Genomic DNA, 24,306 nt, shown 5'->3' with positions numbered 1-24,306 from the left:
CGGGACACGTTTGATTCCACGGTACAGGAGGCTCATCAGGCGCTGATTTCACATAGGCTGACAACACGCCCCAACCAAGGAAGCTGGACTTGGCCTGAGGACATTGGCCAAACAAACCCATACATTGTCTTAGAATGCGGAGATCACACCAGTGTGGCTCCTGCTGGAATACATTAGTAATTAATGTCATGGTCATTTGATAAGGGCTAATCTGGTTACCATTTGCTTTCTTGAAGTTAGCGGTCATTAAATATTGAGATCATTTTTTGTTTTTGTTTTTTAAAGACCTTCCTCCTTTGATCTAAAGCCCCAGACTCCTCCATCATTCTTAGTTGAGAAGTTGCCATGACCTGCTTAACCTTTTACCAGGACACTAACGACAGGAATAAGACCGCACAGGCTTTTAAAAGAAGTTGTACCTAATTCCCTTCTGCTGACTAACAGTTTGAAATGCCAGTACTTTACATAGCTTTTGTTTCATTTTCCCATGCATGACCCTCCTTGTAAACCTTTCAAACGACCTTTGATGAAAAAAATCCTCAAATCCTCCTTTACACTTTTCCTGTCTGTCAACCATAGGTTCTGTCCAGTTTGCATCTTAAAGATTTCTTTCTACCTACTCCAATGCTTTAGACAGTCTGAGGCTGTCCAAGTGCCAACAAGTTGGTTTTGACTCATTGTGACCTCGTGTGTGGTAGTGGAAATGTGCCCCACACAGGTTTCTGTAGCTGACTTTTCAGAAGTCAGTTTTTCTTCCAAGGCCCCTCTGGATTGATAGAAAGTGCCAGCCATTTGATTAGCAGCTGAAAGAGTTAACCATGTACATCCCTCTGGCTGTAGACAGCAGTGCAGAGCAAATTTGGGCTCATGTGAAATAAGAAGAAAAGAAGACAGGATGTTTTTGAAAGTTGAGTCAATTGGAGTATAATCAAGATTTATTCTAAGACTCAACAATTGGAGATTTTGGAATGTGCTTGCTTATACTTTGGGCTGATAACTTAAATACACATACAAACTTTATCTTATATTTCATTCTCTCCTCAGGCCCTGGAAAGACTGATGAGTACCTCTTAGCCAGGTTCAAGGGTGATGGTGTAAAGTACAAAGCAAAGCTAATTGGTATCGATGAGGTGCCAGATGCAAGAGGGGATAAAATGAGCCAAGACTCTATGATGAAACTCAAGGTAAGCTGATGACACAAGTGTTGTCGGGATCTTAATGTGAGTGCGTTATTTTAAAAGCTTTTGTTTAGCTACATCTCAATTATTTGAAAGAAAAACTTTTCTAATCACATGATTCATCTTAGAGAGCCTCATTTTATGAGAAGCCAGGAGTTTGCTTGCGTAGCTCAGCACTGTTCTGGAAGTCTAATTTAACCCGATAGAGTAGCTTCCGGGCGCCTTTTCTTTTTGTCAGAGCCACTATTGGGACGAGCAAGATCTGTCCCTATTATTTTCCTTAGTAAGTAATTATAAAAGTTGTGTAGAAAAGTGAGCATCCTGGCCTCACTTTACGTAAAGAAGACAAAATATCCTATTTCAGACCCTTGGAAGAGCGTGTGCTTGAGTTCCGAAAAGTTTTGCCCTTTGTTCTTCTGAATTTTTAAGTTCTAGTACTATTAGTATGTTGCTATGTGTGTGTGGGGGGGAATTAGTTCAGTAATGCAAGGTCTAAAAATAATATCTTTGGAGAAATTCAGGTTCATCCTTTTTACCAATGATTGCTGTGAGACCAAGAGAATTGGAATGACCTTTCCAAGTTCTATCACTAAGCTCAGATGACCTGAATTGATGGGTCATTAGGGACATTTTTCATTCAAGCAATTGAGATACAGGCAAACAAGAGCTTCTGATATTATGCCCTCATGTTCGACATGATCCTTTCATACATGGGAAACCAAGTTGAAGGCAAAGATGATTACCTTTTAAAGGTTTAATGTAGAAGTATTCGGGGATACTTTTAACTAGATTTTCCTTGCTTTCCTAACCTCATCAGGGAATGGCGGCAGCGGGTCGCTCTCAGGGACAACACAAGCAAAGGATCTGGGTCAACATTTCGCTTTCTGGGATAAAAATAATCGACGAGAAAACTGGGGTAAGAATTCACTTTTACTGACACTGTTTCGACCACCCACAGCTGACAATTTGAAATTTGCTACTTGAATTTAAACCCCTGCCCCTTCCCATCATTCCCTTTCAAAATTTATAGGAAACACACACACCCCATACTTATTACTTCTCCAACAGTAACTGACAAAAAGTAGAATTGGAGGTAAGGAGTCAAGATGCTTTATTCTGAAACACATTTGTTATAATTTATAATACGTATGAATCTCAGTCTATAAATCCAGGTAGTCTGTAAAGTAGACTAGGCTAATTTAGAGACCTCATGTACACAGAATGAGAACTAGATGAATAGTAACTTCTGATTCATGATAATACCATGGATTGATGTATAGTTCGTATTTCATTTTAACATATTGATCATATGTGAATTTACCATTTAATCTAATCCATAACATTAGCATTAGGGGCAGTGCTAGCCTGTCCTATAGGGTGGCTGTGATTCAGCATTGACTCAACGACATTGGAAGTGATGCCCTAAAGAGGTGATTGATAATATTCTCTAACATAAGATGACAATGATGGGTCTAAGGTGAACCAGAGACATCTATAAACATGAATGGATTTGGGGTGTGCACTTAATTCTAGCCCCAGTCTAAGAACAATTAGTTCCTATGACATGGCCCTGCTTGATGCTCATCTTCATGAAGAGATCACTGAAGACTGGATGCTATAACAAAGCATGGTAGAGAAACTAGATGGTGCCTGGCTATCAGGGAAAAAACAGCCTCTGGTGTCTTTAAGGGTTGTCTTCAAACAAGCAGCCATCTAAGTGAGGTGTCAACCGTGTTCACATAGAAGAAACACACTAGCCTGTGTGTTCCAAGGATTGTAAACAATATAGTCCACATCTACAGAAAGAAATGGCTTTAGGGCGTACATTGTGAGCCCTTGATTCGCAGAAAGCTGCGGATGACCCCAGTGGAAGCCCCAAATCCATGTGCAGGGTCTGCACATGCATGGAGCCTCCAGTGCCCCCCCCCCCCGATCACGGTGGAGGGGTGGGAGTAGCCCTGCTGGAAGACAGAGCATTGCAAAGTGGACTACGGCAGATGGGGTTGGGCTACAATGCAATATCTTATCATTTGAGCTCCTTTTTGATCCGTTTTAAAGCTCTTTCTGTTTTAAGAACAAGAAAAGGATAAATACCTGTGGACTGAGCCCTTGGTGAATTTCCGCTGACCAAGGATCAGGGATGTGAAGCTTTGTTATCCTGCAGACAGGCATTGGAAAGTGGATTGTTCCAGACGCAGTTAGATGAAAACTTAGTATCCTTTCATTTGATCTCCCTTCTGATCCACTTCAATTTGTTCTAGTTTTTAATATTTTCTGCTTTCTTTTCAGTTGAGGTTTGAATCTGCTTTACTGTGTATTCTTGTGAGGTTTTTTTTGGGGGGGGTTGTTCTGTATTTTGTTCTGAAACTGACTATGGTGATGACAGTACAACTGTTCTCGATGTGATGAAGCTGTTGAGTGGTGTGATATGTGAACGTCGTGCCACCTGGACTGTTGTGTGGGGGAGAAGCTAGAACACCAGCTATGTCCACATTTCTGACTGTGTGATCTTGCTCTTCCTACTCCTTCACCATAAAGAGGTCCTTGCTCGGTTTGTGGTAGCTGTGCTCTCACGCATGAACAGTCTTGCTTGGTTTGTTGAACCTCCTCAAAAGACTTCTTTGAGGAATTTTCTTTCTACTCAGTATAAGATTCTGCCACTTAAAATATTGCATATGCTCATTTTCATTCATATTCTGTGGCTCAAGGCACTGCTGGAAGCCTTCACCCTTTCCTAGGGATGCTTTTTATCAATGTGCAAAACCATCTTTTGAAGTGTGGTGCTCTAGGGCCCTGCTACCTCCCCATTGCCCCTATTTGTCTTCAGGTCCCATGCAAGAGACCCCACAATCCAGCTCTCATATTTCCTTCTCTCAACTTATGTATTTCCCACTCTACTGAAGAATTTGGGACCGTTTCACTTGTATATATTCTTTCAGTTTCAAGGATGCCCAATAGAAATTGTTGAGTGATCTTAGGTAATTTGAAACAAAAGCTCGAACACAGTCAGCTGACTTCCTCCTGAAGGGTTGATCATATTAACTCGAGGACATCTGTTGGGTAGATATTGCACTAGGGAGTGTAAAGTCTGTGGTTCATACCCACTAGTTGCTCAGAGGGAGAAAAGAGAGGATATCTGTTTCCGTGGAGCTATAGAGTCTAGGAAACCCGACATAAGGTGACTGAGTTGGAATCAACACATTGGCAGTAGGTGGATTTTTGTTTGACCTATGTGAAAGAAAAGAGGGGAAAAAAAACACAGAAAAAGTACTACTAAATCCATAGAGACCCCACCACATTTAATTCCTGGGTAATGACACTGATGGCTATAAGAGGCGGAGTAACACTTGGTGCCCCAATCTCCAGGTTGTACTGGGGGGACACATATTCTAATAATACAACAGTTCTTGGTATTATTGTTCTTGGGCACTTGTTCTAAGCCATTAACAAAGAATCTCTAGGGACACTGGCAGCTTATTAGTGTTTATCATGTGTGTTCATCTCTGACTTGGGAAAGTAGGCCCACTGGGGTTGGTTTAGGGGGTGTATCCCTAACTTTAGACATTCTTGATCTCCCAGTTTCAGGCCTTCCTTGTTCAGTAGCATTATTCTGTCTTTGAGCTGTGGAGAATCAAGCATCAAGATTTTAAGAACGGTCATTGTTCCTACCCCCACCCCTTTACATTTTAGGACAGTTGTGGTAAGTGGGTCAGTTCTTGGGTTGCTAATCTTAAGATTGGAAGCCAAACCCACCAGCCACTCGGAGGGCGATAGATGAGGCTGTCCATCCCAATAAACACGAGGGTCTTCAAGGACATGTGTGGGTCAGAATTGCCTCTCTCGAGACTGATGATGGGGTTCCTTTTATTTGGCGCCCCTCCTAGCAAGGCAAACACAGTTCTCACCGTCAACTAGAGGCCAGCTGTTTTTGCCTCTTCGTATCTGCTGCCTCCTTATAGTCGCCTACAGAGAAACTCAGGGCATCTTTGTCTCCCTATGATAGGTAATAGAGCATGAACATCCAGTGAATAAAATTTCGTTCATTGCCCGGGATGTGACAGACAACCGGGCGTTCGGTTATGTCTGTGGAGGAGAGGGCCAGCACCAGTTTTTTGCCATAAAAACAGGACAACAGGTAAGTGCTCCGTCTTGAAGTCTACCTAAAAACGTGTCTCCTACTGGAGGAGCCTGGTTGCTCAATGGCCAAGCAGTTGACTGCCACTTGAAGGAGCAGTGGTTCAAACCCACGACCTGGGGTGCCCGAGAAGGGACAGCAAATGCCCATGTGGAGACTGGAGACCTGAGGGTCGTACGGGAGCGCCCCAGTGCAGCGGGGTATGGTGTGTCTGCCTGTCCACCAGAAACCCCGAGGAAAACAACCGGTTTGTGTGACCTAAGGAATCTTCCTTGTCCTAAATGCCATTTTAATCTCCCACAGTAAGGGACCCAAGTCTTGTGAGAATGGACTTTGGGCTGAGGTCAATACTTCTTTTGGAATGATTGCAAACTAGTCCTAGGAACATTGAAAGGACTTAGAAACAGATCTTGATACCTCTTTCTTTAAAAAAAAAACAACATTTATTAACCTTCCTCTTCTTGCCATATGATGGGCTTGGTGGTCGCTCAGAAAGTAGGGGAGGGGGCCGCAGAGGAACTTTAAGCTCAAGAAACCAAACTCATTGCCACGGAGTCAGTGTTGACTCACAGAGACCCAGGTGGGCTTCCGAGACTACAACTGTGTACTGGAGTAGAAAGCCCAGTCTTTCTCCCTCAGAACTACTGGTGGTTTCGAACTGCTGACCATGTGGATCACAGTACAGTGTGTTACCACTACATCTCCAGGGCTTCTTGAAGAACTTTAAGAGAAAGGTGAAAACCTGCACAAATCAGAACTGATGGGGAAAGCACAGGAGCAAATCTTAAGATTAAAATGCTAATTCAATGTTTTCCATTCAGGCCGAACCACTAGTGATTGATCTCAAAGACCTTTTTCAAGTTATCTATAATGTAAAGAAAAAGGAAGAAGAAAAGAAAAAGGCAAGTACCGCAGAAAATGGGCTCCGTTACCTTTAAGGCCATACAGGCACTCCCTGGGTTCCGAACAAGGTCTGTTCTGAAGTGTGTCTTTAAGTTGAATCTGTAAGCAAATCGCAACAGGAATATAGGATCTTTATTCCCTCTGACTTTAGTGCGCAAGTGTCTAAGGTTGCTCGGTGTGTGGAAAGCCGGGCGGGTGGCAAGGAAAGGGGGACTGTAATGAAGAATGCACTGTAACTTGGGTGCTTATTCAATTGTTTCAAAGTGAGGACACGCTCCATAACCTTAAAGGACAAGTACCAACTGTCCCTAACTTAGACCTTTATAACCTGGGGACTGTCTGTCTTTCGAACCATCTCTGAACTTTATGTACCCAGAGGACTTCTCTGGAGATTTCCAATTTTGTGTTCTGTTTTCCCGATAAGGCAGTGGAAGGCAGTTTTAGTTGGGCACTTCTAATTTGCAGTCTCAAGCGATTATCTCTTTTCTTCCGACAACTTCGTATTGATTCAAGGGAATATACAGGACATGTTTAAATTCAAAACTTAATCCAAATCAAGTATTGATATGAAAACAAGTGGGGTTGCATGGCAAACATCATCACTTGCGAGATCCTCTTGTTTCCTACCCATGAAATCATAAGTGTATTTGTTCTTTTAAGTCCCTTTAGCTACAATGACTCACGCCACTGAATTTCTCATTTCTCATTTTCAGACTGAAGAAGCCAACAAAGCAGTAGAGGTAAACCTGCATCTTTACTTCTAGTGAAATATATGTGTGATCTGTGTAAGCTCCTATGTAACTGTCCAAGCACTCTGGGCCCCAAGGTTCTCACCACATGCCCGTGACCCATGGCATTGAAGATGTAGTGTTGAATGATCATTACCCACATCTGAATTGTCTAGCAAGTCAATACAATAGAAATTCAAAACCTGTAGGCAAAAATCTCATCAACTAAACCCTGAAATATTTGCCATCTTTTCAGAATGGGAGTGAGGCACTGTTGACTCTTGATGATCAAGCTACCAAACTGAAATTGGTATGTATGTGATGTTTGAAGACTCCTGCTTCTCTGTACACAGGTTCTACTTACTGTAGATGCTGCTCAAATCCAATCTGTTTGAGTTAAATGAAATTCCAATTATAGCCTTTGTTTTCCCAAGCATTTATTTAACATTATGGAAATCCACAAAGTAATCTTTTGAGTAGACACATCTGAATCTCATCAAAATCCTTTTTTTTAAAAAGGATTTTGATGGACCAGATGGGTTTATTTGGGTACATGTCTACACATCTTGATTTAAATGTCCCAATACCAAGTCTGTACCAGTAAAAGGAAAATCAACTATTTTTCCTAAATGCTCATTTAGGAAATATTTGCTTCAGTATACAAACTAATCTTTTTTGGTGGACACATCTGAATCTAATCCAAATACTTTTTTAAGGGAGTTGACCAGATGGATTTGTTTGGGGACATGTCTACACCACCCGACCTAAATAGCCCAACAGTAAGTGTTTGTTTTTAAATTTGTAATATACTGAAAATGGCATCTATAACCCAAATCCACAACTAACCAGAAATCATGAACATCTCATTGAAACATGGAAGATGACTTCTGATTTTGCTACCTAATGTGTAAATTAGAACAAATTTGAATTTGAAGGTACTATCAATCAGTGAGTCTGATATGCTAATATAACCTAAGAGGTAAAATCTGAATATCAGATCAGGCTTTCCACTGTTCCTTAGTGGTCCGTGGGACAAGATGGAGCTGAATCAAACTTGCGGAATGGAAGTACTTAAAGGGAGAATCAGCCCCCCGGCCTCTATTTCTCTGCAGCTAGCAGCGGAAGCTTGTTATGAATTAAGACGCAACACAAGCAAGACACCTAGTTATGTTTACCCAAAGCCTATTCTGTTAGAAAAAAAATGTTGATTATTAACATGATAGAGTTTATGAAGCCTTCTTGGTATTGATTGATTCATAACAATCCTATGAGAATAGAGCAGAATTTTTTCTTTATAGACTTGAGAAATGGCGCTCAGTAAAAAAAGTCATTTCTTCAAACAAGGGATACATCTCCCAGGATTTTTCTTTCCCAAACAGGCCAGGAATGAAAATGCCCATATTATGTTGCATGGATTCTTTCAACGTCTGTTCTTCATTCAAAAGTTGCTCAAGTATTTGCTCTATTGAGACAGCAGGGAGTGAGGTGTATAGCACCAGTGACATTGAGGACTTCCTAGGTAGAAGGGAGACCAGCGTTACAACAAGTCATTAAGCCAACTTAGTTAACTACCGTGGGGTGGCATGATGTCAGTATGTAGGGTATTCCTCGGTTTAGAGGTTCAGAGAATGCTTCTAAGGCGGTGAGTTCCTTGCTTTGAACATGAAACAAGAGAGAGAACAGTAACTTGGCAAAAAAGGAAATAGTTGAGAACCATGGGGATGGTGTCTGTCTAGGCGTCTCTTCTGTCTGGGAATTGCCAAGCAAGTCTATTTGACCAAGATCACAGAAATTCAAGCAGCAGAGAAAGAGTAGGTGAGGTGCTAACGTCCCACAGCGCTTTGCAGACTGTCGGCCCTGTGAAATCTCACTGAATAAAGCACCCAGGTTCAAATGAGATGGGAGGTGTAGGAACTGCCCGGACGCTTCTCTGAGTCCAACCCGAAAGGAATCAGAATGTGCAATGTAGCGTTTTAAAGACCTTACGTGCCTGCCATTGAGAAGCTCATGTAATGTTCTTTCATGCAGAGCCCCAACTCCAGAGAGCCTTTCATCCCCCTTAGTGTTTATGACCATGCAAAGGACAAGCATTTAAAAACACTGGATTAGCTCGAACTGAAAGATTTATCCTGGCCCTGCGGTTCCTTTCACTTCTAGACAGCTTTACCCGTAAATTCTGAGAATAATTGGCATTCAAATAAGTATCTTGCGAATAAAGCGGCCCATAGTCAGTCGAACTTCAGTAGATTAGGCAAGGAAGCGTAGCTATTTAATCGGCTCCATAATTTCTAGGAACTTCTGAAAAGTGACGTGAAAAAACAACATGGGCAATTCCTGGTCTCACTTAGGGCCCAGGTCTTGCATCCTCAGAATTGGTAGCTCAGATTGGTAGGAAAAACGGACAAGTTTCAGTTAAAGTGGCGATAATGAAAGCCAAATCCACCAAATCAAATGAAGGAGGGGCCTTCCAAAAGCTTGTGGGGGGCTGGGTGGGGAAGGGGATGAAAAGATCATGGACTTTGTCTACAAACATTTGGAAGCCCCCTCTCTCTGGTAAGTGAGCAAAAGCCTTCCCAGGTGTTGGTTCGACTTGGGCAACATGTTCCTGCCTACGAACCCCGTACCTGTAGATGACCAAATGGGCTGCTCTCCACTTGGTCAGACCAGCGTGTTTGAAAATATTCACATCTTGCAGCAGCCATTGGGAGACGGAAAAGAGAAAGAAACCTAAATGATCCAGTCTCTTTAGTGATGCTCCTGATGTATCTGCTCTGCTGCCCCCGGAAAGTACACAGAATCTTGCAAATTAATAGTGAACCATTAGAACATACTTTTTATTGGAAATCACTTGAGCATTATCTTCCTACACTGCGCCGCAAAGAAGACGCAAACAGTCCTATGGAAAGGCACGCTCGCTAGCTTCAACATGAAAAGCAGTCATGAGAAGAGTTTAAGGCATAATCCACCATCAAGGAGATTACACCTAGTGTAAGGGATTTGTCATATATACAAGTGTCATATAGTCATAAAACACTACAGGGTGGTCCAATGAAGCTGAGGTTGAAATATGAGGGCTAATGGGAGGATCAGCATTTGAGTTGGCACTTTGAAGACTACAGGAAAATAGGGAGTAATTAGACCAGAAATAAATTGTATTTGTTGTAGATAAAAGTCAAGGTCACTGCCACCCCATCCATTCTGGCTCACAGCAACCCTGTAAGACAGAGGGACGGCCCCTCTTCCAAGTGTAAGAGACGGGTGGTTGCAAGCTGCTGTCCTTGCCATTGGCAGCTGGGAGCCACCAAAGGCTTGGTAGGAGGCGGTTCCGGATTTGGCCGGCTCCCTGGGTAGAGTGGTTCAATTAGGTTACTTACTTGCAGAACATCTAGGTTATGGGACTCAGCCTTTAAAGACCTCACCTTTGTGCAGGCATACCTCTTGGTTGCTCACATGCCCTCCCCACCATTGCCACCCCACCTTTCCCTGCCTCCTTGAGAGCAAAGACTAAGTCACTTTCACGTGACTAGTGCTTACCTCTTACGCGCTCAAATATGGCCGAGTGGATGTAGTATTGACAGTTCAGGATGAAATGAGTGAGGCTCTGACCAAGGGCTGGGGGGAGGCGGGGAGGAGGGGCGAGGGAGGGGGATAAGGAGTCTCACATCCTTCCGGTATAATCGATGAACTAGACTATCAGTCTCGGATTAACAAGTCAACCTGAGGAGAGCCTTATACATTTTACTTGTAGGGTGACTATTCAGAAGTCTAACATTGTGGTTCCTGTTTGGCGTCCTAAGAACTTCTCCTGAAGTACTTGAAAAGCCGAGCACTGCCCGCAGGGAACACCCCACTGGTCTAACCAAGAGGTGGCTCACCAGAACAGAATGAACCCTGAAATCACAAGCTTTGTAATAAACCTTGCCCAGCTACTCTTGATTATCCAGTGATCCCTACATTGAGCTATCCCAGTTAATTTATTTGATTTATCAAAAATTCTCTTAATTGCAAGTTGTTTCTTTTGATACAGTTTTCTGATTACAAAGAGAAAACCTAATTTTTAGAAATTGTGTTGTTATTCTCCTTAATAAAAGAAACCAGAAGATAGAATCCCCTTAGGTCTGATTTTGCTCTCTTCTGCGGCCACAAAGTACGACCTACACTTTCTACTTGTCCTTAAAAAAAATCAAGATTCTCTTTTTGCTTTCTGCTTTGAGAATGTCATATTCCCTTGAAGTAGTTTTGGTCGTCGGTGATCAAAAATAATTAGTAATCTGATCAAAATAGCACTAGATCTCTCACTTCCATTTCAGGCAGGCATGTTTTACTGTTCGTGTGCTTCTGTAGCTAGCCTAGTTAAATCTTGAGTGGATCAAAAGCATTTGATTGGATGGTTTGTCAAGATGACAGCTCCATTTTAGGATGAATCCTTAGTCATGTCATTGATTTTAATAAAGCTCTGTCACATTCATTCATCGAATTTGCTGCATTTGTGCCAGGAATGTTATCTTACCTAATCATTGTGAACTCAGATAATAAATACTCATTCACTGCCATTGAGTTGATTGCAATTTATAGCAATCCCAAGGACAGGGTAGCTTTCCAGACTATAGCTCTGTACAAGAGTAGAGAGCCCGATCTTTCTCTCAAGAAGTGGCTGGTGGTTTCAAACTGCTGACTTTGCAGTTCACAGCACAGCCAGTAACCACTGCACTACCATAGTTCCTGATAATAAACACAGTCCATGCACAGAGAGGGAATGGGAATGACAGGTGTGTGTGCTTCATTTAACATGCATAGTATGTGCTGTGCAGTAGGTTGTTCAGTGAGTTGGATGCTGTGCTCTCACCGTGTGAGAAGCTCTGGGAACCCATGTCCAGTCGTCCTGCTGCTCCTGGAGCTGCTTCTGGGGGTCAGTGGATGAGCCGGGGACAGGAGCACAGCAGGAGCAGAGTCCCACACGCTGTTCTGCCCCAGCATCAGGAGCAGCCTAACTCCACAGCCCCCACACTCCGGCTGTTACCTGCTCCCTGGACAAAGCCTGGGAGCCTGCTCACAGAGCCACTGCATGAGTTTCACCTGCCTGCATCCTACCTGTGATCCTATATTGCAAGTGTCTAGATTCTGGGATCTCTATAAAATTATTGCCCCAAACTTACTGCCATTGAATCATTGCTGACTCATAGTGACCCTTTCTGAGGCTGTAACTCATTAAGGGGGCAGGGAGCCTTATCTATGTCCTCAAGAGTGGCTGGTGGGTTTGAACCATTGACCTTGCTTTTAGCAGCCCCACCCTTACTCAACAGCGTCATGAGGGCCAGAAGGAGACCCGCTGATTTCCTTTTATTAAAAGTATGGGACCATGGACACATTAAACAAAGCATACCTGTAAGATTTACACCTTTTGTATGTCTTTTGCAAAGCGTCCTAAATCCATCCCTCCATTCTACGTGTAACTTCAAGACTAGGTGTCAGTTTAAATAGTCCATAGAGAAGGGCAAGCTAGGCATGTCTAATCTATTTTGCAAAGCGTCCTAAATCCATCCCTCCATTCTACGTGTAACTTCAAGACTAGGTGTCAGTTTAAATAGTCCATAGAGAAGGGCAAGCTAGGCATGTCTAATCTATCTTTTAGGAAATTGCACAACAAGGGAGGGCTATGTGATCTATTGTGTTAAATTATACCAGTGATTTCAGTGTCACTGTCCTAGAAGGGCATCAACACCAAGGTCATTCCTAGAGGAGGGGCCAGGATGGTGAGGAGGAGGGAGCCACCCCGGCCAGCGCCTGTTATAAGAACCATAAATGTTTCAGCAGCATAGCAAGTAGATAGGTGTTAGGTAAGGAGAGACGTCCTCTCCCCATCCCAAGGGAGAACATGGGACAAATTATGGGGAACTATATTCAACTTAAGTGTCCTAAGAGCCCTAATGATAAAGCAGGCATGCGGTAAGCTGCTTAGTCGCTCATTGAGAGAGGTGAACCGCGATGGTGTCAGCAAGCTCAGTTGGACACCTGAAGTCACGTCTCACTTTGAAGCTCAATAAACTTAGAAAGTCACTTCTTCCAAGGAATGGATTGCTAGACTCCCTGCGTCGTCCTGCACCATGGATTGAAACAAATACCGTGACCTCATTCGGTGTGACTATGTGAACCAGACTGCACAGAGAGATAAATAAACTGGTTGGCTGAATGTAGGGCTGACAACGTTGAAAATGAAATAAAAGGGCATTGGCCAAAGGACAGCAGCCGGCAAAAGCACACAGCGAGATGATGGGAGTAGATGATGGTCAACTCGTTTGCCAAGGCCAGATTCCAACAGGAATTTTGATGAACCTGGCGATCTTATGTAACTTTCTTATGTGAAGTCACAACATGGACTAACTCTTTCTTTTTTTTTTTCTCCTTCCTCTTTCCAAATGTAATAGGAAAGCAAAGATATCCTGTTAGTGGATCTAAACTCAGAAATCGACACCAATCAGAATTCTCTAAGAGAAAATCCATTCTTAACCAATGGCATCACCTCCTGCTCTCTGCCACGACCAAAGCCTCAGGCATCCTTCTTGCCTGAAAATGCCTTTTCTGCCAATCTCAACTTCTTTCCTGCCCCCAACCCTGATCCTTTCCGGGATGACCCTTTCACTCAGCCTGACCAATCAGCACCCTCTTCGTTTGATTCTCTCAAATCTCCAGATCCGAAGAAAGAGAACTTGAGTAGCCGGTCTCCTCTACAAAGTAATGGGCCCTTGACTGGTGATGTTGATTACTTTGGCCAGCAATTTGACCAGATCTCTAACCGGACTGGCAAACAGGAGGCTCAGGCAGGCCAGTGGCCCCTTCCAAGCACACAGCCCCAGCCAGCAGTGAGAACTCAGAATGGGGTCGCTGAAAGGGACCAGAACGGCTTCCATATCCAGTCCTCCCCGAACCCTTTTGTGGGAAGCCACAAAGGACTTTCAGTACCGAATGGCCTAAAGCAGGACTTGGATAGCCCTGTCCAGTCCTCACCACATGACTCCATAGCCATTATCCCACCTCCACAAAGTACCAAACCAGGAAGAGGCAGAAGGACTACTAAGGTGAATTGTCTTCTCCACATCTCCATTGGCAGAATGCATGTTCGGTACCAAAGGGTGGTGTGATAGACGCTCTTTTTCCTGCTGCTCTGGTAGCTTCCTGTGTGGCTGTAAAATAGAAGGTGGGACGAGATGCATCGGTTCTCCAGGAATATCTTTCTCTAATCGCCATCCTCCTTCAGCCTCTCGCTCAGCAGTGTGTGTCACACCTTGCTTTCCGTTTGCATGTCTTGTCACTTCTTATTAACTAAACACGAGTTTTTCCATTTTTAATGCTGCTATGCTTCTGTACTTCTGGTAAGTTTGATCACCATGTTCGGGGTGGGGAGGGCAGGCGGTCCTGTGATTCCCGTTCTCCCGCACCTCCCATAGTGCCCCATGTGGCTGTGTCCCATTTTTAAGTGGATATCCTCTTTTAAATGCTGATGGTGCAAGTCGTTGTTTCAGGGCAGACTCATAGGTTTGCTGCTGCCTCTCAAGTGCAGCTTCCTGACAAGTCATTTCAAATGAACTGTATGTTGACTTATAGGTATCTTTAGTGATCTGGCGCTGAAACCTACAGCCTGACCTAATGGTTAAGGCTGAGACCCTCTCTAGGAAGACTGATTTAAGTCCAGTATAAAGATCAAAAATATTTAGGCACCTTATCTCTGGCTGTTGCCCTCTCTGCCCCCTGCTTCAAGCATCTAGCTGATATGTGGAGACTGGACGACTGCGTGGATAAGCAAGAGAGATGATGTGTGGAGAGTCCGAGGTTGTATCAGACACAGAGACCCTATATTTTGTCCATTGCAGATATCTGCGTGTGTCTGTGTGTGGGTGGGTGGGTGTGTGGAAGTGCTCATTGTTGATTAGTAAAAGGAAAAGGTCTTTGCAGCAAGGAGTGGAAGAGCAATGCCGTGTTCCCTTCTCTGTCGAGTAACTCCTCCGTTTCCCTCCTTGTCCTGTCAGTCTTCAGCGAATGACTTGCTGGCATCAGACCCCTTTGCTCCTCCTGCCTCAGAATCTCCAGGACAGACGTCACCTATGGGCCAACCTGCAACCCCTCAGGCCAACCCTCTGGATCTCTTCAAGACAAGTGTTACTGTCCCCATGGGGCCCCTCGCAGGTCTAGGTAGGTACCTAGAGATGGAGTTCAGTGTGATTCTGCTGTTGTCATGGATAACCTAAAAGTAAATGGGGAAGGGGCTTCAGAGACATAGGGTGGTCCATGGACATCAGAGTTGAGCCTTGGGAAGCCCTTCTACCACTTGTACTCTGTGCACCCCACCACCCTTGAGACTCCTGAGTTGTAACCAAAATTTGGCCCATTGGCCACGTAAGCAGAGACCGTTTTCAGCATTTGTATTTACCCAAACCAACTGTCAACAGCTTCCTGGAAATCAGCTAGAAAGGACTTTAAAAGTCAAACCAGCTTCCGTGAGGAAAGGGAGCTGAGATGAGAGAGCCTTGTTGGGAAGAGTGGAAGGAGGCCCCTTCTTTGGAAGGCTCCTAGAGAAGGTCTGCAGCAAATGTCAGACATCGGATGGGAGCTCTGGGTTCTAGGTTGCTGTGAACTAGCACATACATCTCCGAACACTTACATCCTGAGCAGCTCTTTGCTGATACTCTCTTTGATTAGGTGACTTCCTTAGTAGTCAGAAGATAAGTATTAGGAGCCATTGGTAAGTGAGAAGAGATGGGGTTTTATCAGATACCTAATGTGCCTGAGGCTCTCCTCCAGGAGCACCATTGAGCCCACAGTGGCAGGACGAAGGAGAACACCCCTGGGCTGAGAGCTGGCCATTTTGAGAAATCCCAACAATAGTCTTTGCTGCCCTGCTGGGGACTCTTTGTTTTCCTGCTTCTTGGCACCCCTATAAGCTCCAAATAGAAGCTGGCTTGGGAGGGAGGTAGTATTAGGAAGAGGGGAAGCACTCCGCTCTCTTTGGTAAAACTGGACCATGGATCATGACTTTCCTTGCCTCCTGCCGAGCCAGTCCTCAGGATCGTTTTTGCTCCCATCTCTGCTGCGCTCATGTAAGGAACATGTTTTGATTCCGCCCTGCTAAACTGGTCCAGCCCCATCTGCCATAGGGGAACTGATTTTTGGTTTTGTTTTTTAAACCCAATGACTGAGTGGATGAACTCCATACTTGCATTTCCATCGAGAGATTCTCATTGCTTCGGGTTTCCCCTCTGTCTCCATGGCTTCTCCCCAGCCCCCAGCACGCACAACCCCCACGACCACCACCGCAGCCACCATCAGCAGCACAAAACAGAACTGATTGGGTCTTCCCCTTCTCAGAAGGGCAGACAGCTTGATGCAGGTCTCTAGACAAGACCAGGCCATATCACAGTGCTTTGTAGTCTGTTATGAATGGCCTAAAGGATTTTTACTGCCAACATTTCACAAGTCAGCCTGAAAATACAGCTGGACCCTATAACTGTTCATTGATTCAGACAAAGTGAAGCTTCTTGGCTAGGTGCCGCTGTTGAGGCCTTGGGGTCTACAACTGCAGAATCCAGATGCTTCCTTCACGTTGGGACTTGGCACTCAAAGAGAGCTCCACAGCCTAGCACCCGTCCACTAGCCGGGATGCTCGGCCAGACCTTGGGAGGTTGTAGGTCTGGCTTCCACTGGAGCCAGCTGGGAGATTCTCTTGTGGAGAACTGGAGGCAGTGGGGGAGGAAGAGAGGGTTGAGCTCTCAGCTTGGACTTGCTACCCTGGGTTTTAACCTCACTTCAGAAGATAATAAAATCCACTTTTCATACCCACTCTCCCTTTCTTTACCGCTTACCCTTACGCTCTCCAGTGCTGCCGTGCATGCTGGGAAACATGGTGGGTGGCATCTGGTGGATGGGAATGAAGGCTGGCATAAGTTTATCCAGGGAAAGCCTTCAATTCTTGGCAGAAACATTATTTTTCTCTTTGACCACCACTCCCACAAGTACCATCTATAACTAAAGCCACACATTTTCCTGTGGGAAGGCAAACAGTCCAACGTGACAGATGATAGAATGTATCCCCTATGGCTTCGCCTATCCACTTGGTAGAAACTATTAGTGAGAGACTTGACTTGGGGTAATGGCATTTTAATCCATGTTTTTAAGTGCTAGCAGTAACTTTGTTCAAAGTAAGCCACTGTTAGAAGCCTGTATTGTTGAATCTGAGAGGCCATTCCTCCTGATCTGCCGTGAAAGGAGTATGGTCTATGATTCAAATGAAGTCTAACTTCTCTTTCTGGTATCTAAGTATTTGCACTAAACACCTTGAAAAAAATCATTCTCTCTTTGCCAGGAAGGCAAAACAGGAGGCTGGGTGCTGGCTTCCGAGTCAGCATGCCTGGGTTCTAGTGGTGGCGTGTGCAGACTGTGACTTGCCCAATTGAATCCACCTTCTGATATCCAGTTTCCTCACTTCAAAAGCACCTTTTCTCAAGCCTTCCACACCTTGAACAGACCGATTGTGATCGTGGCCAGAGAAGGCTGGACTTCCTGATGACACAGGGAAGTCAGTGCCAATCTCCAATGCAATGAAGCTTTTATAGACAGGACAGCTTGTTAGCACCTGAAACACTGTTATCTTAGTTATTTCTGACCCTGGAACCAAAGTTTTCCTGAGAAAAGTTTTGGAAGTCTTTCTTTGGTTTAGTTAGAAGACTGGGATAGCTAAAAAGTGCTCTCCTCGAAGGGTTAAGGCAAGTAGGCTTTGAGAGCAGCGTCTCATCCGTGAATGAGGCTGACTTAGGCTTTCTGTTAATGGTGACAGTTTCACTGGATTGCTAATACATTTTGGAAGAATCAAGAAAGAAAAATGCCCTACATACTGAGAACAACATGCGGGGATGGGCCTCCCAGGAAGAAGTTGATTTAACTCGTTTCTGATCAAGCTGGCATTGAAGCCAGAGATGTTGACATTCTCCCATAAAGATCAGTGGCGGCTCCAACACAGGCAATTAGTGCACAAGGTTTTTGTTTTCTGTTCTTCTCTAAGCCTCCCCTCCTCCTTCAGTACGCTGGCCCAACTTCTGGCAAGGTTTGGTGAGTGACGCGTGGCAGGAAACGGTTTTATTCAACACAGTCTTCCCTAGATCACTAGCCTTTCCTCGGTTTGACACATAAAAGTCTAGCACTCTCTCGGCTCCAACCAAGTTTTATCTTCTGTTTATATAGCTGTGTTGATCTCGTCAGCATTCAAAGTGAGTGAGGGAGCTCTGACACGGTTAGTTTGTGACGGGAGCCTGTGGGGCTCTGAGGCACATGCATGAGGGTGGGCCTCCCTGTGACTCCCCAAATACGAGCCCGCTGCCAAATTAAAAGATGCACTTGATTATTGAGAGGACCCCATGAATGATCTTAATTCGTTATTTCAGAACTGGCATGCATCGGCTATGGCCTTGGCTTCTGGTCACTTTTCCGTAGCCCCCAAGATCTACCGCTCCAAGGGACATCTACAGTTTATGGACAGGCTCAGTTCCTGGCTTGAAACATTCCTGTATATATTAAAAGGGCTATATTTGTTTTCATGACTGAGTATTTATGGACTTCATGGTCCTTCCAGTGAAAAAAGTTAAATAAAAAAAAAAGGCGTACCTCTACCTCCCCCTCTATCTCCCCCAAGAAAGAACATGGAATTTGAAATGCAAACAAAACTTGAATGAGGTCTATTCTGTAGGAGCTGGTTAAGCTGTGCAATGAGTTAAGCACATGGAACGTGCCTGTAGTTCCGTATGAGTTTATGATATGGCTTCAAGCTTACTGAGGGCAGTTGCCACGTAAATGATCTATCCACGCTCCCTGGAGAGTTGTCCTTTCTGAAACACAGGAAAGACCCCTCTTCAGGGAAGTGGATGAGGAAGCCTCTGCTTGGATTGGTCAACAGGGATCGTAAAGAGCATCTATGTCTGGTTGGAACGGTTATGTTTCTTTGCTGCTCACGGAATTCTGCGCCCGTGTCTACAATGTCCAGCTCTGAGTAAAATCTAACAAACTCAGTGGGAAAAATACACAAAAAGAGAGAAAGAACTTCTTTAAGCCTGTCTCCTGAAGCCATTGTCCCCGCTTCTCTTCCAGGTGCTATGCCAGTCACCCTCCCTCAGGCGGGCCCATGGTCCCCACCATCTTTAGTCTGCAATCAGCCAACTTCAATGGCCCCAGGAACCATGATGAGTGGCCAGCCTGCAGGATTTGGCCAGCCACTGGTTTTTGGCACGAGCCCATCGGTTGCAGGTTGGAATCAGCCTTCGTCCTTCGCAGTCCCAACTCCCCCTCCTGGCACCACTGTTTGGAGCTCTTCAGCCTCTGTAGCACCCAACACTTGGCCGTCAACAGCTTCTCTGGGGAATCCTTTCCAGAGCACTATTTTCCCAGCTCCTGCTGGGTCAGCCCAGCTCCCTTCTACGCTCCCCTCTCTTCTGGTCACCCCTCCTCAGCCACCTCCCAGAACTGCCGGTCCCGTGGACGTCTCCAATGATGCCTTCACCGCTTTAGACCCACTTGCAGATAAAGAGGTCAAGGAGGTGAAAGAAATGTTTAAGGACTTACAACTGAAGCAGCCACCTGCAGTGCCCGCCAGGAAGGCAGAGCAGACACCTCCTGGGGCTTCCAGTGCCTTCTCAAAGTACTTCAACAGCAAAGTGGGCATTCCTCAGGAGAATGCAGAGCAGGATGACCTTGATGCGAACCAACTGTTGAGTAAGATCAATGGTGAGCTACTTACTTCTCTGTCCACTGTACCCCACAAGTACCCAGTGGGGCATAAGCCCAAAGAGGTCCCTCGAGAACCCGCTGCTACCCACCAAGGGGCTTGCTTCTTGCTTCTTTGGGGAACCCAAGGCTATGATACAACCATCTTAAGCATTGACCTCAAGGAGCTGACCAGGGAGCTCCATTTCTGTGTTGTGCTTAGTTATCACTAAGGGCAGGTCTAATGCTGCCCTCTAGTGACAGTTATGTTTTTAATTACTTTATTGCTGTTGAGACTGTACACAGCAAAAAGGAAAAAAGACACCAAGTGTTTACAGGAAACATTCAAAGATAATGATTACATTCTTGAGTTGGGCATCTGTTTTCACCCACTTTTCCTAAGTTGTCAACTCACTGACCCCTGAGGCTCTTATCTGCTCTTTCTGGTCGCTATCAATTTGATCTCTTATAAACCCACACCAAACTCATTGTCATCAAGTCAACTCCGACTCATCGGGGTGAAAGAACAGAATTGGACTGCCTCCTCGTGTTTCCAGGGCTGCTCATCTTGCTGGAAGAAGGGTGCACACCTTCCCCATCTTTCTCCTGATGGGTTAGACTCGTAGACCTTTGGGTGAGCAGCAAACTCTCTAAACTCCTGCACCTCCGGACTCCAATGATCCCCTACAGCTATATCTTAAAAGGGCATCATGATCAAGCCTGACATTCTTAACTCATTAAACTAACTGTTGCTTGACTTTTAAGAAGCCTTCAAGGGGACATTATGGGTTGATGGTATAAAGATGGTCTTACTCCACGGCACTCTGAAAGTCCCCACTTTTTGATCATGATTCTTCATTTAAAATGTGTAGTGATTGTAGCCAGGGACCATCCAGTCTGTCTGGTCTCCTGGGAATGGAGGCAGTGGTCCATGGAGGCAATTAGCCACACAGTCCTCCTCCTCCTCCTGACTCTCCTTACTGTGGTTCCAGGCAAATAGGTACCAATTGTGTCTTTGAGAGCCACTTGCAACTTTTTAAGAGTCCGATTTCTAGTGACAGTTCTTAAAAGGGCTGTTAAGAGCCATGGGGCTCTTTACAATGGGCTGGATATTTGGAGCATGAGCGAAGAAAACCTTACCCCTATTCCATAGCCAAGAGGAAATTCTCACTCTATTTCTATTTACATATATGTCATCCACCTTCTGAGAAGGGGTACCCTGCCAGTAATAAATCATTGGGGATCCTGGTATTTGGTGGTGGTTTCTGTTCCACTACTATAAATTTCCCAGTAGGAGGATGGACCTAATTTACTAATGTCCCTGAACTGTACCTGTGAAGATTGTTGAAATGTCAAATGTGTGGTTGCCACTGACATTTAGTCTGGACCTCATGTCCAAAGATAAGCCTGATCAAGGACTTGTGCATCTATTTAGGGAAGGCTTGTTCACTGACTGCTCAGATTTTTCTCCTTCCAGAACCGCCAAAGCCAGTTCCCAGACAAGGTGTCCTGCCAGTCACCAAATCTGCTGACAATGCATTCGATAACCCTTTCGCTAAAGATCCTTTCAATTCATCGCCACAAGTCCCTGTAAGTATTTACTACAAGAAGAAGCTGTTGTTCCATGTGCTTGCCACGGGCAGCTACTGCTTTCCGGGTACAATGTTGATGGCAGAGCGTTTTTGACTGAGATTTGTCATTAAGAACTATCCAGAAAGATTCCTTATTTTACAGGGACTACCAGCTCTTGACTGTGAGAAATTCATTTCATCTATTAAAAAAAAAAAAAAAAGTGACTCACTGTCTCAACCTGGCTCCTGGAAGCATTTCTGGAGAAAATTAAGTCATGATTGAACAGATTTCTCAAGAGAGTTCAGATCTTAGTTTTCCACCCAAGGTTCTAGACACAGACTTCCTTCCCAGTGTGGGAAAGCGAGCCTGGTTTACCTGAACTTCGATCTCAATGTAGCTACTCAAACACTTGGTAGCAGGAAATCACAAATCCCTGCAAGGTCCTTACACTGTCTCCTGGTCCGTGACCTAACTGGCGTTTAAAGGCATTTCAGAAGTTTTAGTCCTACTTTTAAATGGTGACTATCTGAACACTTACCAACCGAATGGTTTCTCTTCCTAGTTGGCCCCTCCTCAGTCCGCAGCTCCTGATGTTCATAGAGCTCCTTTTGCCAACCCATTTGCATAATTTCTGTAAGTAGAAATTCTAGTGAGTCTCTCTTGGGTGGTTGGGTGGGTAGGGTCGCACAGAAGACAAAAAAATCTAATTTTAGAACTGGGAAGAAATTAAATAAATTAACATAGGACTTACAGACCTGAAAACCCATACTTAGCTAATTCAATCATGGCTCTTTTTATATACATCAAAAATAGTATTGTACTCCTTGGAATATGAATTTCTCTCAGATCTTGTATTTTTTTTTAATCTTTCAGTTCTGTTAAGGTAAAACTCAGTATGATGCCTAAAAGCTTTCTGCCTCTTTACATTTTCATTGAAGTGATTGCAAAGCTTACTAAGAATAATGTGATTTCCTATCCATCACCACTACCAGTTGGCTATTGAATCTACTCCTACTCTTGGCAACCCGTCTGTGTCGAAGTAAAATATACGCCATAAAGTTTGCAGTGGCAACTGCTTTGGTTTGGTGTCATGGAGGATTGGGGGATGGGGGCCAATCTCTAGAGTCTTTTCTTCTTAGGTGAGGAAGGAGGGCTAGTTTCAGCCAACCCACTACATTGAGTGGTGGATGTTATCAGGGGAGAATGGCTGATATTTTAAGCACTTGTGTATCTACACTCAGTAGCTCCTCATAGCAGTCCTAGGTGTTCCTAGACTGGACTTTTTACTACTGACTCAATTCCGTCTCATGAATTCTAACTACACGCTTGTTCTTCTCTATCCCTCCCTAGGAACTTGATATGCTGACTACTCCAGAGGAACCAAAAGGTTGACCTGAGTTATCCAGGACAAAGCTAATAGCCAGACATGTCCTGACCTTTGCCCTTGTTCCAGCTTTGACATCTTATCTGATGCCTTGTATCGTGCTGCTGCTTCCTGTGTAAAGCGCTTTTCATTTCTGTCTAGGTTAAAGCTAAACTGAGCTAATGGCTTTAAATAAATTAAGAACCTAAATTCTCTAGCTGACATGTAAATGAAGTAGTTTCCCTACTGGAACCTTTGCCTGTTGGATCCCTCGAACCTTCTAGCATGCTCAATCAACTCCTCTCGGGTTGGGAGATGCAGCCACCACAAATTCCTCAGATCATACTGTTTTGAATAAATTTTCAAATCTGCACCATTAAAAATTGTTTGGAGTTCTGTTTTAGGGTACAAACCCTAAAGATATTTCAGGGGAGGGGGCAGGAGGGGGAAACAAGGCACCTTCCTAAAAAGAAATTTTGCTTCTGGCCAGTTGTCAAAAGTAAAATTGAAATCAGTCTACCTTCTCTTTTGGCATCTTGAAGTTTATCATATCTAAAGACCTTTTGAAAGTTGTGGCTACCAGTACTTCTGAAGCTCGATTTCCTCCTACGGGCAAGATCCTCTTTTGTCCAGGCCCGGTTGGCTATTGCAGGGCAGAGGAGAAAGCACGAGGGATGCATTTCTTTCTCCGTTTCCTTCTGATGCTCTTGTCAGTCATTTTCCCTGGCTTAGATGGCATTGCCTCCCTTCCACCTGCAGCAGGATGAGGTGGCGGGGAATGCTAATCATTCCCAGAGCTGGAGCAGTTCGGCCACCGTAGTAATCAAATCCCCCATCCCAATAACAAGAATGGTGCACGGGCGCAACCTTTCATCTTCCTGTGGAATAAGTGGTCACTGTTGGGTTGCAGGTTCCAAAAAGCAGTCAACGTTGAAGGACTATTTGAAAGAGCATGGCATTGCAGAGCTGGAGAGGATCATGCCAAACACATCAGGTGCTAGGTCTCAGTTATCTGGTAACTGGAAAACTTTCTTGAAGTCTAAGATCTCATAATTAATAGGGAGATTAAGTGGGGGAACACTGTAGGAAGTATTTGCTATTATTATTTAAATGCTGATGTCTACCACATTTCTGGGGGGACTTTCTCAGTTCACTTTCACTCCTACTGCCAGGACAGTGCTGAAGACTCTGTATGTTTTTGCCAAAATGAGTTTTGTTTGTTTGTTGCTGTTTTTCATGTTAGGTGGAAGGGGTTTGATTTTGTGTTTGTTAATGTTGTCCCTTGACCCTTAATGCTCAGGTTCTTGTGGGTGTTCATCAGCCACATGCAATGTTACATTTAGATGGATGAAGGGGAAGACTGCTCAGGGCCCAAAAAGGATGTGGGCTCATGGACTTCTGTTGCCGAGTCCTCAGTAGTCCAAGCTAACGTTCTGTAGCTACTGGATTAATGGGGACAGCTGACCGTGTATGGTTTAGTTTTCCTACTCAATCTTCATAAACGCATCCTACTCAATCACCATAATCGCTTCCTACTCAATCTTCATAAATGCATACTTGAAATAGTATGTCAAGTATCCAAATAGTTAAAATGTGCTGAACTAGAGGCAACTATGTCAGGCCATTGCATTTTTGAAAGCAGGTAAAATTTTGAAAGCGGTATTTAGCCACACAGCTGTCGTGTAC

General features: G+C 44.4%; 1 protein-coding gene across 3 annotated transcripts in view; it reads left to right on the top strand.

The window, feature by feature from the left end:
• The window catches only part of DAB2 (DAB adaptor protein 2), a 68,043-nt gene extending 45,040 nt beyond the window's left edge, over nt 1–23,003 (top strand). For 2 of the 3 annotated variants that reach the window (XM_075540964.1, XM_075540965.1), the window contains 13 exons: nt 1,045–1,184; nt 1,996–2,094; nt 5,182–5,313; nt 6,135–6,215; nt 6,930–6,956; nt 7,201–7,254; nt 7,661–7,723; nt 13,370–14,020; nt 14,969–15,131; nt 19,074–19,706; nt 21,163–21,275; nt 21,820–21,890; nt 22,608–23,003. In XM_075540964.1, coding sequence (XP_075397079.1) covers nt 1,045–1,184; nt 1,996–2,094; nt 5,182–5,313; nt 6,135–6,215; nt 6,930–6,956; nt 7,201–7,254; nt 7,661–7,723; nt 13,370–14,020; nt 14,969–15,131; nt 19,074–19,706; nt 21,163–21,275; nt 21,820–21,885 — 2,222 coding nt within the window. In that variant the 3' untranslated portion in view covers nt 21,886–21,890; nt 22,608–23,003. The remainder of the gene's footprint in view (nt 1–1,044; nt 1,185–1,995; nt 2,095–5,181; nt 5,314–6,134; nt 6,216–6,929; nt 6,957–7,200; nt 7,255–7,660; nt 7,724–13,369; nt 14,021–14,968; nt 15,132–19,073; nt 19,707–21,162; nt 21,276–21,819; nt 21,891–22,607) is intronic. The other variant, XM_075540966.1, reaches the window with a different exon arrangement.
• Nucleotides 23,004–24,306: the final 1,303 nt, after the last annotated feature.

The sequence above is a fragment of the Tenrec ecaudatus genome, chromosome 2, assembly GCF_050624435.1.
Source record: "Tenrec ecaudatus isolate mTenEca1 chromosome 2, mTenEca1.hap1, whole genome shotgun sequence".
Taxonomy (NCBI): domain Eukaryota; kingdom Metazoa; phylum Chordata; class Mammalia; order Afrosoricida; family Tenrecidae; genus Tenrec; species Tenrec ecaudatus.
This window is presented reverse-complemented; position numbering and strand designations above follow the sequence as displayed.